Source organism: Tenrec ecaudatus, chromosome 4 (assembly GCF_050624435.1).
Source record: "Tenrec ecaudatus isolate mTenEca1 chromosome 4, mTenEca1.hap1, whole genome shotgun sequence".
NCBI classification, from domain to species: domain Eukaryota; kingdom Metazoa; phylum Chordata; class Mammalia; order Afrosoricida; family Tenrecidae; genus Tenrec; species Tenrec ecaudatus.
The window spans coordinates 7,626,040-7,640,599 of record NC_134533.1 but is presented as its reverse complement, the minus strand read 5'-3'; the positions used below and the strand labels follow the sequence as shown (position 1 = coordinate 7,640,599).

General features: G+C 61.8%; 1 protein-coding gene across 1 annotated transcript; it reads right to left on the bottom strand.

The window, feature by feature from the left end:
* Window positions 1-315: 315 nt before the first annotated feature.
* On the bottom strand, window positions 316-14,064 carry MAP3K11 (mitogen-activated protein kinase kinase kinase 11). The gene is made up of 10 exons (XM_075545407.1): window positions 12,518-14,064; window positions 7,285-7,465; window positions 6,967-7,115; window positions 6,695-6,870; window positions 6,367-6,610; window positions 5,865-5,978; window positions 5,248-5,383; window positions 5,067-5,158; window positions 1,911-2,294; window positions 316-1,144 (listed from the first exon to the last, which is right to left on the bottom strand). The coding sequence occupies exons 1-10, from the start codon at window positions 13,251-13,253 to the stop codon at window positions 807-809; spliced, it is 2,550 nt and encodes an 849-aa protein (XP_075401522.1). The 5' UTR covers window positions 13,254-14,064; the 3' UTR covers window positions 316-806.
* Window positions 14,065-14,560: the final 496 nt, after the last annotated feature.

Below are 14,560 nucleotides of genomic sequence, written 5' to 3'. Positions count from 1 at the left end.
GTTGCCTACACAGACCCCCTAAGATGCCACCCCACTCCTGGGTGAAGATCTACCCCAGATGGGTGACAGGGCTGGGGAGGGTTTCGCAGGAGAGACCGTCGAAGCCTCGTTCGGATGATGTACTGGGATCAGAGGAATGTAGCAATGAGGAGGGACAGGTGTGCGGAGTAGGGCAGGCCCTGGCTGGGGACAACACAGGTGATGTCACGGGGTGCGTGTGTGTGATGTGGCCGAGGCTCTGATGAAGGGCTTGGAATGTCTAGGACACCAGGGTGGGTGACAGAGCCCAGGGAGGTGACAATCAGTGCTTGGGGAGACAGCTTACAAATTTATTTGGCTTTGGTGGGTCCCAAGGCCTCAGGCCTGGCTGGGGAGCAGGAAGGCATCTGGGGGGTTCTGGCCCGTGTCCCCAGGAGAGGGGCAGGGCCACAGGAGCAGGAGTTGGTCAGACGGGCTAGTGACAGCTGGAAGGCACCCTCCCCTGTGCCTCCCCTCCTCCCAGTGCCCACCCCCCGCCGGGCAATTCCCTGAGACAAACTCTGGTCCCTGTAACCAGCTGGCTACGGTGTCGGGGCCCCAGTGGGGCAGATGAGTTGGGGGAACCCACAGGTTTCAGGTGTTGGGGGGTACAGGACCCCCCATCCAGTGTGAAGGCTTCCTGTGCAGTGTAGTGTTCCCGACACCCCAAGGGGGCGGGTCCCTGGGGGAAAACGAGGCAGCTCCTGAGGCTGCCCGGCTTCTGTTCCAGTGTAGGCTGTGCAGGCTTTGGCTTGGCAGCTGGAGCCTGCGAGAAGGAGCCAGACCACTCAAGGCCTGGCCTCTGGTGCCCAAGGGGCTTGGGCACCCACATCTTTGGTCTGCACCCTGCAGTCCTGCGGGGCTCCCCGGAAGGGGTTGGCAGGTGGGGAGTCCCAGAAGGGGTCTGAGTCTGGGAACAAGGTCCAGGGTGCCCGGCGTGGGGCAGGCTGCGGTGAGGGCAGGGGTGAAGGCCGGGGCCCAGCTGACACGAAGCTCCATGGGTCGATTCGACTGCGAAGAGGGGAGGGTCTCGGGCGGCTGATGAGGCCCAGGGGTGATGAGCGGGGCGTGCCCGGGGTCCCTGGGGCCGAGCGCGATATCCCTGGTGGAGGGGAAACAGTTCGTCCTGTGAAGGGAAAGAGGCACAAGGTCAGGTCAACCGGGCAGCGGTCATGCATGTTTCCTGGCCTCTTACAGCTTCCCTGCCTCTGTCCTCAGCTTCCGGCTCCTAATGCCCACGGTCCTCCCTGCCTCAGCGCACCTGTTTGTCACTCAGGGGTTAACTGGGAGGCTTTTGGAGCAGAGGCCTGGGATCAGGTCCCAGTTCTACTCCTGACTGTGTTCAACATGGTGTCCTCCTCTTGTATGCGCCTCGACTTCCCCATCTATACCGTGGGGACAGCAGTGCACAGAGGCCGCAGGGAGGAAGCCCAGTGTGTCCCTCATGGGCAGCTGCTCGACTACTGGCCCCAACGTTGGCGGTTCCGACCCCTCCCCAGACAGGCCTCAATGGTGGGTCTCCAAAACCCTGGTCCTTTCTACCGAGCGGCAGCGATGCCATCAACGTGATGTCCCAGCAGGCTGCATGGTTTCCGTCACCACCGTCAGTGTTCTGTGATCCCACAAAGCCCCAAACCCACGGCAAAGAGGCCGACCAGGGATCCGGGCGACCCCACGTTGGGTTTCCCAGACTGTGGTCCGTGCGGGCCCAGACAGCCTTTCTCTCCCACAGGGTGGGCGGCTGGTGGGTTTAAACTGCCTACCTGACAGCGGGCAGGCCAAGGCCTTGCACTGGCACCGTTAGAGCCCAGGGCCTGCCCAGCATCTTGAGGGCCACTGTGTGAGCACCCATCTTTGACACCCTGCCCTCGTGGCCTGGCCCTGGGACTTACCACGTGTCTCCTCGCGCCGGGGGCTCTTGGCAGATGGCTGGTCCGTAGGGATGCCTAGGTCCAGCAGCAGTGGCGTGGGGGCATCAGGGTTCCGCGGGGAGGCGGGGGCACTGGGCATCTTGGGTGAGAAGCGGATGAGTGGGGAGGTGGGTGGCTGGGCGGGCATGGGCGTGGGTGGTGGTGGGGGGGGCTCTCCACGCTCACGGCCCGGCCCCCCTGGTGGCTGCAGGTCCCGGCCCAGGCCCAGAGAGGCCAGCAGGGCGGTGCCACGCAGCAGGGCGCGCTGGATCAGCTTGGGGGTTCCGGAACTGCTGCCACCCCCACTGCGTTCTGCTGGGCCTCGCCGCGGCTCCTCAGGCTCTGGGCTGGGTCGTGGGGGGTTCCCTGCAGGCAGGATAGGCACAAGTGAGGGGGGAAGAGTCTGTGGGCAGGGTTCAGGGACCCCTCCATACCCGTGTACCAAGGGCTGGGTTCTGCTTCTAGCCGATTCTTCCCTGGCTCCACTTTCCCCAAGTCTGGCTCCTCCCTACCTGCCCTTGTCTCTGCAGATGAGGTGCAGGTAAGGCAGTCATTGACCCCTAGGCTGTCTGGACTGGCAGGCCTGGCAGACAGGCCCCCAACTGTCTTGCCAGGAGCCCAGGGAGTGTGCAGTGTGGACTTTTCCCCAGGCCAGCACCCTGCCAGGGTTGGCCCTTCTGTCCGACGCCAGTACCTTGTCGGGGGGCACAGCAGTCCTGGGATGCGCACACATGTCCCCACCCCAGCAATGAGACCGAGGCCCCCAGAAGGGCCTGTAGAGGGTCACAGAGAGCAGTAGCGTCTTGGCTCTTTCCTGGCGACCTCCTGGAGTCCAAGAGTCCAGTGCAGGCCTAGGGCTGGCCAGCTCTACCCAGACCACACTGGGCTGGGAGGGGGTGGGTATCTAGAGGGCCCCCCCCCACAGGCTCCAAGTCTGGAGGTGCCTCCTTGACTCTGGCTTGTCACTGGGAGTCCTGGTGGTGCTGGGCTGTTAACCGCAAGGTCGGTGGCTCACCTAACTGCGCTGTGGGCGGACACTGAGCCGTCTGCTCCCGGAAAGACCCACAGAGCCTCAGAAACCCTGACAGACTCTGAATCAGAGCGGTGGGCTTTTGGGGTTCCTTGGCTCTAGAGTGCATCATGCCTTTCCCTGGCCTTGTCTCCCCTGCTCTGCCTTCCTCCTGGGGCCGGGCATGGGGTAGGCTGGCCTAGAGGTGCAGCACGGGGCTGGGGATCAGGAGGGAACGGTGGGCCAGGGACGGACCTGACCTGGGGTCCCTGCCTCTGCCACAACCCTTAGTCAGTCTGTCTCTGGAGGGCCAAGGGAGGGCTGTTGACCCAAAGTGCTACAGAGAGGCCTCTGCTGACAAAGTGCCCACCATCCTCAGCCCTTCCCGGGCTGCTTCCTGGCTGCTCTGGCAGCTTCGTCCCCTCGTCTACTCAGTCTGCTAAACCACCCTCCCTCAGGCCCCGGACCCCCGGGCCCCAGCCACTCTAGAGTTCCACATGCACTGTTCTCTCTGCCCGGCACACCCATCCCACTGGGCTTTCCAAAATCCAACCACTAAACCCCATTGCCGTAGAGCTGATTCCGACTGGGCGTGGCCAAGGCGGACGGGGAACACCCTTGGGTTCCCAAGGCTGCGGAGCTTTATAGACTGCCTCGCCTCTCTCCCCAGGAGGGGCCGGCAGGCTCGAACCCCTGACCGCCGAGCTCCTGACCTTGCCATGAGCACTACCACCACCTTCTGCACAGGCGGTGAGACGGGTCACATACCGTACGCTTACAGAGCACCCAGGAGTCGGGAGAGGGATGCGGGGGGAGCACGTTTCAAATAAGCCAGAACACCCGGAACAAAGGGAAGCAGACAGAAGGTGGGTGGAGGTCAACCCTGCTGGTCCAACAGCTCAGCTCTTGGCTGAGCTTAGAACTTGCCTAGTGGCCCTTAGGGAGAGGAATGTGCCCATCTGCTCCTGTCAAAAAGCAGGGCCTAGAGACGTCTATAGAAAACAAAACAAACACAGACCCACTGCCAAGGAGTCGATGCCAACTCACAGCGACCCTCAGGGCAGGGCAGAACGACTTCTGTGGGTTTAACTCTTTATGGGAGTAGAAAGTCTCGTTTTTCTCCCTGACCTTGCACTTAGCCTCTGACCATAACCACTGCGCCACCAAGGCTCCTAAAAAGGCGATGGGGCTCAGCGCACCTAACACCACCCAATGCGACAGAAGTCCCTGAGAACCTGAGGTTCCGGGAGCCCAGGCTGGTCTGAGAGCGCAGTCAGCTAGCGTTTTCACTGCCTCCAACCCTCCCTCCGATTGCGGGGGGACGCAATGCCTTCTGGGAGAGCTCACCGAGGGGCTGTGCCACGGGGTTGTTAGAGCCTGTTGTGGAGCAGGTCCCCCAAGGCCCAAACGTCTAGGCAGTGGAGAGGCGGGGCTGTGGCTCTGAGCATATCATTCATGCCTGGAGAAGTCCCCAGGGCCGAGGTTCTCTGCTAGACGCCACTGTCTGCTTCTCAGCCAGGGATGCAGACTGGGACGGGCTGGGAGGTCAAAGTCATGGCCCTCACCGCAGACCCTACGGCTGGGGCCTTTACACAGGATAACCTCTGGGCGCCTCAGTTTCCTCATCTCTAAAGTGGGGGTGGGTGGGTGGTGATGACAGCATCTCCCCCACGGGTCATTGCTTGGATGGGATGCCTGGCACACTAGAAGTGCCATGGTCACCGTGCAGGTGAGAAAAGCTCCCAGCTGTCCTGGGGGAGTAGGAAGGGGTCCCTGCTTGCACCCCTCCCCATGTGTGTATGTGCTCCCCACCCCAGAGGTGCTCCAGGCAGCACAGTGTGAGAGCCACCTGTGGGATCTGGCCTGGTATCAAAGGAGGGGCTCATTCTCTGTGGATCTTCCCTCCCCAGAGCCTGGGGTGGGCACAGGGGTGACCACCATAACAGGAAAGGGTCCTCTTGCAGGCTAGGTGTGAACAGGACCAGGCTATTGGCCCTGAGGCCTGGGTTGAAGCCGGCTCGGGAGTGGCTCGGCCCTGCCTGCCCTCGGTTTCCCCACCAGGGAAAAGGAAGGCTGCATCCCCACCGACGGCCCAGCAGTGTCCTGCAGGGAGGAGACCGCCCACTCACCATTGAGCGTCGGCAGCATGGAAGGAGACCCCACGGGAGACGAGTCGTCCGAGTCCAGGAACCATGCGGCCTCGTCCATGCGAGAACTTCTCCTGGGGGTGGGGGCACAGAGGGGTGCTGAATTTCTGGGCCGTGGGGAGGCAGGTGCTGCTGGGGGTGGGGCAGGCAGTTGGCCACTCACCTCCCATTCTGGGTTTCCCCGGGCTTCGGTGAGCTGGGGCCCCAGGCCCAGCATGCCCGCCTCTCTCCATTGCTCCAGTCTTCCAAGCGCCGGGGAGACTGGCGACCCCATGCCTGGCCAGGCTCCACGGGCTCCACTGTGGGGGCAGGGATTGGTGGAGTCTGAGCTGGACCCCGTTCCTGTTACCCACCCCAAGGGCCAGCTGCTTAGAGGGGAGGGGGCAAGTGCTATCCAACACCCCTTCCAGGTGGGTGGTGGGCTACCAAGCACCCGAACAGCACTGGGAAGGGCATTTGGGCACCTTCTTCAACCCAATCCTGGCCCAGCTCCTATCAGCTGTGTTACATGTCGATAAGCTACCTTTTCTCATCTGTAACTAAGGTGATAATCCCTCTCACGGGGCTACTGTGGAGATTTGCAAGGTTGATGCTACCAAGGCAGGTAGGAAAACAAGCATGGCACCGTGTGATGTAATCATCAGACTAAAAGACCGATTTAAATGCTGCCCAGGGCACCCCATACTGATCTGGACAAGGGCCAAGGTAGAGTGGGGGCAGGTAGGAGGAGCACACAATAGGTGAGCCCCCTAAGCATGAGGGAAGGCAGAGGGGTCTTACACTGGATGGCCCTGAACCTTGGGAAGGTGGGCGAGTCCCCAGCTCCGACCTCGAAGACGTTTCTCCGGCGGTCAAGGCCTGGTGAGGCCTGCACGGTGATGCGGTGCTTGAAGTCTGGGGGTTCAGGGAGAAGAGGGATAGACAGACTATAACCCAGAGGGGCCCAGGCCACCTGAGACTAGGGCCAGCCCCACTCACTGCCTTCCAGGGTCGCAAAGCAAGCCAGCAGTCCCACCCATCCACCCAGAGAAGGGGCGTTGGCGAAACCCCAGCTCCAGCCCCGCCCGCCCGCCCCCCTGAAACTGCCAGGAGCACCGCCCCTTCCCTCCCGCAGCCTCTCCCAGACCCACATGCAAATACTTCCACCAAGACCCGCCCACGGGCAGAAAAACACCCAGCCTTGCTCCCGCCCCCCGCCGGCCTAGGCCAATCGCAGCGGCACAGCTTGGACCCGCCCCCGCCCAGGCAGCCAATGGCGGGACAGCCTGGGCCCGCCCCTTACCGAGCGGCATGCTGATGCGCTCGCCGCCGTCGCGCGCCCGGAGCTTGCTGCGCTTGAAGGTGCCGCGGCGGCGGCGCACGTGAGGCCGCTCGCGGTCCACCTGCTGCAGCAGCAGCGTCAGCTCGCGCTCAAACACCTCGAGCTCCCACTGCGCCAGCAGGTGCTCGCGCCGGCGCAGCTGCTCCGCCTGCGACCGCTGTTCGCGCGCCGCGCGCGTCAGCTCCTCCTCGCGGCTCAGTAGTTCCTGCGTCGGGGCAGCGGACACGGTGGGGTCAGCCCAGCGCGGCGCCCGGCATGCGCCCAGCTCCAGGACCTGGCCCCCTCGCACCTTTTCTTTGGCTCGCAGCTCGTCGAAGAGGCCCTGGATCTCGCGCTTCCAGCCTTCCTGCATGGAATGGAAGGAGTCCCGCGGCATTTCCCGCAGGACCTGCGCTTCCAGCGCCACTAGCTGCTGCAGGATGGACGCGAAGTCGGGTCTGCGGTGGGGGTCCTGCGCCCAGCAGTCTGAAGGCGCGAAGGGGGGAGGGCAGTCACGCACGGGCCTGCGGGTGGGTGTGTCCCGGGACTGGGAGCCCCGCCCACCCCGCGGTCCCCCCTTACCAGCCATGAGCTGTGCGAAAGGCTCCGGGCAGGTGGATGGGATGGGCAGCGTGAGCTTGTTAACCGCCACACCATAGGCCACGGCAAGGCAGTCAATGCCCCGGTAGGGCACCTCTCCAGTCAGCAGTTCCCACAGCAGCACCCCAAAGCTGTGGGCGAGACAGATCTGTGTCCCCTTCTTTACCCACCCAATTTCCTGTCCCAGAGCAGCCGGGAGAATCCCGAGCCCTCCTTCTGGACTCTGCCCATCCGCCCCACCAAGGCCTTGGTGGCCAACTCAACCCTCTGCGCTCATTGCTGGCTCTGCCTAGGCCGCACCTCCAGACATCGCTGCCCTTTGAGAAGGTGGAGGCCTTGATGACTTCGGGGGCCATCCAAGCATAGGTGCCTGCTGCGCTCATCTGCGTGGTCTTGTGCCACTCTCGGGCCAGCCCGAAGTCCGTGATCTTCAGGGTCTTGTGCTCCATGTCATCACCTTCAATGGGCTGCAGCAGCAGAACTGGGGAGAGGAGGGCGCACTGTGAGTGCTTGAGGCCCAGTGGGAGGTGGCCGACATCCTGGCTGGGTATGTGTGTGAAGGCTCTCGACTTTCCCAGGAAAGTTCACAGCTGGGCTCGGGATTGGAATAAGCCAGAGTAAGCCTAGGTGGCCTTCTCTGAGAGTCTGGGCGGCATTGTGAATTATGCATGGAGCTGCCACCCAAGGTTAGCAGTTCAGAGCCACCAGCTGCCCCTCAGGAGCAAGGTGAGGCTTTCTACTCCTGTAGAGAGCTACAGTCTTGGCAGCGCTCCCTTGAACTGTGGGATCACTAGGAGTCAGAATTGACTGGACAGGCCTTTTACATTCATTATCCCTAGTTCACGCTCTCTCTCACCACACACGCGCACCACCACCTATATGGTGGCTATGATACCCATTTTAAAGATGAGGGGACTGAACTGAGAAGGACAGAGTCATAGCAAGTGAAGTGGATCCCAACAGGGTCCGCTGACACCCAAACCAGTGGTCTCACTCCCACGTAAAACATGCTGACCACAAGTCGGCAACATGGCGAGCTGCGGCTTGTGTTTGGGCATTTGCAAGTGACTTAAAAAAAAACCCGTGGGGGGTGGAGGTGGTGTTATATTGCTCAGGCAGGAGTGTGAATCTGCTACCGGCCGGAAAGAACACCTTGGTGCCCATCACCCCACCCTCCATCCCCCACCCCCTACCCACATCACATCATATGTGGTGCAGTGGCTGCTGGGGGAAAGACTTGGTGTCGTTGGGGGTTGGAGCCTCCAAAGATATCTATGGATGCAGGTGGCTGTGGTGAGCAAGGGTGAAATGAGGAATGAGAAGGCTCTTGGCCAGACAGGAGGGCAAACGGGTGGATCTCCCATCAGGCCATCCTCGGCTCCAGCAAGTGACGACGGGTCACTTGGAGGGATGGGAAGAGCAAGGGTCTCAAAGGATGCCCCTTCACAGTTACAGCTAACGCAAGAGAAAGGCACGTGACTGACATGGGTCACGAGGACCCTACAGGGTGTTGAGGTGGGCTGAATTAGCACCCTCAGAGGACTTGGCCTAATGCTACAGCCTACTGGCAGAGGGCACCAGGGCCCTGGTGGTGGCCCACCTCCTTCCTGCTAGGCTCCTGATCCTGGTGTCCCGAGTGACCACTACGGGGCTCCGTCCACTCTGCCAGCTGCTAGGTGTGCTGTCTCCTGAGGGCCTCTCGCCCTCAGCCATTCCATGGGCAGTGCTCCTCGGAGCCCAGCTGGTCTCAGAATCTCCCAAGGTCTGCGGTTCCCTCCCACGGCAACCTCTACTCTGGAGCTCTGAGGCAGACAAACGCAGAACCTCCACTGAGGACCACATGCCCCCAGTAACCACCTCTGTCATCCCCCCAAACAAACTTTGCCATCAAGTGGATGCCAACTCATAGCGACCCCAGAGGGCAGAGCAGAACCGCCCCTGTGGGTTTCCGAGGGTGTCAGTCTCTCCCGGAGCAGGAAGCCTCTTCTTCCTCCCAGGGAGTCACTGGTGGTTTTGAACTGCTGGTCTTGCATCTGGTCTACCAGACTGAAAACTCACTGCCATTGATTGAGTCGATGCCAGCTCACATCAATTCTCCATGTCAGGGAGGAACTGCCCCTATCTATGGGTTTCCCAAGGCTTCATCTTCCTCCTGCAGAGCAGCTTTGAATTTCGAACTGCTGACCTTGTAATTAGCAGCCCAACATTTCACCACTGTGGACCTTACGTCATCTGTCATCAGTTTGAGATGATTCAGAGTGAAGGGGTGGAGTCTAGCCTGTCAACCAGGCCAGAGCTTGACCTCATTTGGAGGCATGAAGATAAATGGATAAGTAGCTCGCTGGAAGCAGGACCCTCACTCCCTGAGATACCCCACTGACAAGACACATGGAGCCATGCTGATGGCAGCGAGAAACCTGGACTTGGAGAAGCCATGCGGCGACCCCTGCCAGCGCTGAGATGCTTACACCACTGGATCCATAAGACTTCCCACATGTTGCGTGAGTCTGAAGAGGGCTTTATAGATTGGTATCGGACATATGGGCTAGTATCGGACTTATGGGCTTGATCTGGACTGGGCTGGGATGTTTTCTCACTATTCAATTGCTCTTGTATATAAAGCTCTTTCCTAGACACCTATCTGTGTTTATGAATTTGTTTGTCTAGTCAACTTAGACTAACACAACTGCTATGCCACCCGGGCTCCTTAAGGGTGTTTTAAATTTCCCTAATTCATAAAAAAAAAAAAAAAATTTAAAAAAAAAATTTCCCTAATTCAGAGAATGGCCCTGTAATCCACCTCTTCTCCTCCGGAGCCAACCAGGAGCAGAGTTTCAAACTGTTCAGAAAATCAGGGTTGACTACAAACCCATCTCGCTAGGCGGTCGTCATGGTGTGGTAGCCGAGTGAACCCATCTTATCTCCGCACAGGGGCTGGCAGGCCTCAAACCCCTGGCTGGGCTGCCTGGTCAGTCCTGTGGCTCGTGGGCCTTCGTGACTGAGCTCACGGGACTCCTGCTCTCCTTTATCCCTGCCTCACTTAGGGCTGTACCATCACCTTGGAAACCCACGCTGGTGGTGAAGGAGCTGTGGGGCACAGCAGGTAGGTGCCACCCTGCCTCTGTGGGACAGTCGGCTCTACTGTGCCTTCTAGGGGTCAGACTCCACTTGGTGGTCATGAATTTGCTGGTGTAAACTCTTTCCCGAGAGGCACTTTGTACCCCTGGGCCCAGTGAGTGGACTGGGACCAATCAAAGGTGCTTTGTGTGCTTGCTGGGACACGCTAGCCGGGCTCTTGGTGCCACGTCTGACCCGGTCCTCAGTTACTGGCGGGAACCCCCGGACACGCGAAGCACTCTGTCTCCCTGTCAGTCTCCTCCTCTTTTGGTTAGGGAAACTGAGGACCAGAAAAACAGCAGCTCACTTACGGGCTTGTTGCTTTTTATGTACCTGTGGTCCTTCGGTTTACCTGCTCCAACTCTGACACCCAGCCTAGCCTCCTGCACCTCCTCTTGCCACCAAGTTGCCCAGCAGACCATGGGGCCCGCGGATTTGTGCCAGCTCAAGTGGTTGCTGTTCTGATGTCTGATGCAGACTGTGGGGGCTGCCAGGGCCCCCAAAGGGGCTGGAATCCGGGGACTGGCTCCCTGCCCCCTCCCAGACTGTGGGGCATGGGAGTGGCCGAGGCAGCACACACCTCTTCCGCTTCCTTCCCACGGGGCCTACTTCTCCTTTCTGGGAGGTCTGGCCAATTCCCCAATAGGAGGGGGGGGTCCTGTGGAGTAGACTGGGGGGGAGGTCAGGCCCTGGCTGGGCTGGCTGGTCAGTCCTGTGACTCGTGGGCCTGGAGAATTCGCCCTCCTCTCCCTGCGGGGCCTCCTCACAAGGCCCCCATTGTCCAGGAAAATCACGCCATTGTTTCCTGGTGGGGGCCCCCCTCCAGCCCAGGGACTCCTCCCGCCCTAACCCACAGACAGCACCCTGGGCCTAGGACTGGGCCTGGAAGGTGTGGTTCCAGGCTCAGGGTGGCTGTGGGCATTTTGCGTGCCCGCCTCTGCCATCACCCAGACTCTGGGAGGGAAGCAGGGCACTGGGGTGCTAAGCCTGGCTTCTTCCTCTCTGGCAACAATCCCCACCCCCAGCTCGTTCCTCTCCTGCAGGCAGCTGGGCCCTGGAGGGAGCAGGGACTGGAGCGAGGGCAGGAAGCTGGCTTGGGGGCAGCAGGAAACGCAGGAAGCAGTGGGGAGGGTGGGGAGCAGGGGCCTGGCTATTGTTCCATTTCTTTCTGGAAAGAAATCGGAGGAAAAACAGAGGGCAGGAATCCCCTCCCCCAAAGCCTTCGGGGAATCCCCCTCAGGCTGGGTCAAGGAGCAGGGTCCCAGGATGGCTGGGGCCCAGGGCTCAGGCTGAGACAAGCCCCTATCTCTGGGATAAGTGGAGTGGGTGGGGCGGCTGGCAGGCTTCTCCAGCATTGCCAGTCTTGGCGAGACTTCTGATACCCCAATATTGCTGGGTCCTGGCACCCTCATCCCTGAAGCCTCTTGTCCATGGTTAGCCTGGGGCAGGGGGCCAGGAGGCCCCAAATACCCATGCTCTCTCCCCTTCTCTCCACTTGGCAAGAACGTTCCAGAGCTTTCCAGTGACTCCTGCATCTTCTGCTCTCCAGCCCTGGCTTGGGCTCCGGCTGGGTCCAGCCTTGGGGTCCCCTTCTGCTGTGCCTGGCTGTCCCTCTGGCCCTTAGCTCTCATCAGGTCCTCCAAATGGGCACTCTTCCAAATGCTGTCTGCTCTCGGCAGGATGCAAAGCCTGTCTCCTCCAGGAAGCCCTCCTGAGCTTACCCCTCGCTAGGCTCTGGCCCCCAGTAGGGTGTGCAGGTGTAATGAAATGGCTAGCGACAGAGTGCCTGGCTGCCCTGTCCTTCCTGCCCCCAGGCCAGTCATGCCCACCTGAGCCCTGACCCCAAGCTCAGCCCTCAAATGCCCATGCATGGCCAGCCGAGGGCTCACTGTGTGCCAGGCAGCATCCGCCAGGGCTTGCCCAATCCATTAGGCCACTATAACCTCGTGGCCACTCAGAAAGGTATCACTGACCCCATTTACAGGATGCCCTCAGCAGAAACAAGCAGCTGGAGGTCCTGCAGAGAGGGATGGAGGGCCTCTCTACTCTAGGGGAGCCACCTGCCCCAAGCGAGGAGAGACAGGCGTCCCAGGGCACCACCATGTAAGCCATAAGGACACCACTCTGCAGGGGCCTCCTGAAGGTGGTGGCCAAGCTAGCAGTATGCCAACGGCCCACCTGGACAGTCCACACCAGATGCAAACTATTGGTGTGGGCAGGCCAAATGGCTCCTGGGCCTGGGTGCTCATGAAGGCTGCTTTGGGTGGGGGGTGTCAATATGGGCTTGTGGGGCTCTCCAAGGCTGGGAGGACCTGCTTCCTGTAGACCTCCCAGACAGGTTCAGCTGAGTGTACGCAGTTGGCAGGTGGGTGCCTGGGCCGTGCCCCCTTCCAGCCACACCCCCCTCGACACTCACTGTTGTTGGACTTGAGGTCGCGGTGGATGACGGGCACCAGGGCCTCACAGTGCAGGTAATGCATCCCTCGGGAGATCTGCACTGCCCAGTTGACCAGCACATGGGGTGGCACGCGCCGCCCGGCAAGGGCGCGGCTGAGGGGCCCCCCGGCAGCATACTCCATCACCAGGCACAGGTTGGGCTCTTCCAGGCACACGGCCTTGAGGGCGATGATGTTGGGGTGCGCCAGCATGGCGAACAGCCTGGCCTCCTGGCGAACGCTCTCGGCCGTCACACTGATGTCTTCGTCCGGGTCCTGGCGAGCTGCCTTCACGGCCACCAGCTCGCCCCGCCAACTGCCACGGTACACCTTGCCGAAGCCCCCTATGCCAATCACCTCCTCCAGCCGCAGCTCCTGGAAGCTGGCCACCTCGCAGGGGGGCGGGCCACCCCGAGACACATAGTTGGATGGAAAGATGCCCACCTGGCCGCCCACCTGGCCCGCCCACCAGCCCTCGTCCCCAGAGATGGCTGCATCCCGGGACAGCACCTCCACTCGGTCCCCCTTGCGCAGGGCCAGCTCGTCCTGCCCATTAGGCTCGTAGTCAAACAGGGCTGTCCACACAGGGTTGGCATAAGCTGCAGCCTTCGGGGACCCCTCTGGCCGGGCCCCGCTGCCAGCCCCGCCACCCCCACTGCCACTGCCATTCCACGACCCCAGCGGGCTCTTGAGGAAGAGGTTCTTCAGGGGCTCCATGGCTGGGAGCAGGCGTCTGGGCGTGGGGGGGCCCTTCCCTGGGTTCCCCCGGCCCCCACTCCCGTTGGCTGCCACCGTCCTAGTCCTGGAACCTGGGCATCCGGGGCCTGGCCCTCAGCCCCAGACCCACGCCTCTCTGGGGAGCCAGGAGTGTCGCCTCCCGGTACCCCGCATCTCGGGCTTCTGGAGGGGGCGACCCGGGGCAGTGCGGTCAGGCCCGGGGGGTGGGGCCCCAGGGCCGCCGGCGCCTCACCATGGTCGGCCTGGAGGGGGCCCGCCTGGCCCTCGTCGGAGGAGTCCCGGGAGCCTGGCTCGGGCGCCCGCCAAGTGCGAGGTGGGGCCCGCAAGCGGCGGCGCCTGGGTCCCGTGCGCCTGAGTCCTTGGGCGCAGCAGTGGCGGGAGCGTCCCCACCCGAGTCGCGGATGCCTCTTCCCGGCCTCGGCCGCCTCGGCCCGACGGCTCCGACCCCGCTCCCTTCCTCCTCCCTTTGTACTTTGGCCCCGGGGGCGGGAGGCAGAGGTGGAGGGTGGAGTTTCACTTTTTTCCGCTCTTCTCCCTGCTGCAGGAAACAGCATCAGATGACGCGGGCGGCGGCACCGCTCCCCTCCCGGAGGCTCCGGGCTGCGGGAAGTTCCCCTGGAGGCGAGGGGAGAGCGGAGGGAGGAGGTGGCGGCCTCGGAGCCCCCGTCGCAGCAGGCTTGGGGATTGGGGGAGGAAAGCCCCGGGCTGACCGCTGGGGTGGAAGCCGGCCTCTGCTCAGGACCCCGCCTGAGCCCGCTGCACCCGCAAAACGCGACGAAGGAGCCAGTTTGGGGAGCGGAGCAAACCCACGTCTGGCCTTGGCTACAAGGTTGCAGGGCTGTGTGACCTAGTCTCTCAGAGCCTCGTCCTCTTCATCTCAGAAATGGGGACAAGAACCCGGCCTTGGTAGGGGGAACTTGGGGGGCAAGCTGGAGAAGGGACAGAACCGGGAAGAGGTTGTAGGGAGGTCCTTGTCTTGCTCCCTCACCTGGGAGACAAACCACTTCCTACGGCCTTCCCCAGGGGACGGAAGCTGGACCCGGTGGTCCCAAAGCTTGCCCAGAGATTGGATTAGGAATAGCGAGTCGCCCCTTCCCAACCGCTGGCTTGAGTTGACCCCCACTTGCCTTGCGCCTGTCACTTTAAGAAAGACGACGCGATCTGGCTTCGACTACTCCAGCCTGTGCCGGAGGATCGCTCTCTACACACTATGTCTGAACTCTGACTCGGAAGTAGAGGACGCTCGGAGCCAGGGACTCCGTGACGTCGGAGGCCCAGCACTAAAA

Coding starts and splice junctions, on each gene's coding strand:
- MAP3K11 (XM_075545407.1), bottom strand. CDS start 13,253: ATGGAGCCCCTGAAGAACCTCTTCCTCAAGAGCCCGCTGGGGTCGTGG. Junction 6,871..6,966: donor TTTCGCACAGCTCATGGCTG/GTAAGGGGGGAC, acceptor TCGCGCCTTCAG/ACTGCTGGGCGCAGGACCCC. Junction 2,295..5,066: donor CATGCTGCCGACGCTCAATG/GTGAGTGGGCGG, acceptor TCCTGCCTGCAG/GGAACCCCCCACGACCCAGC.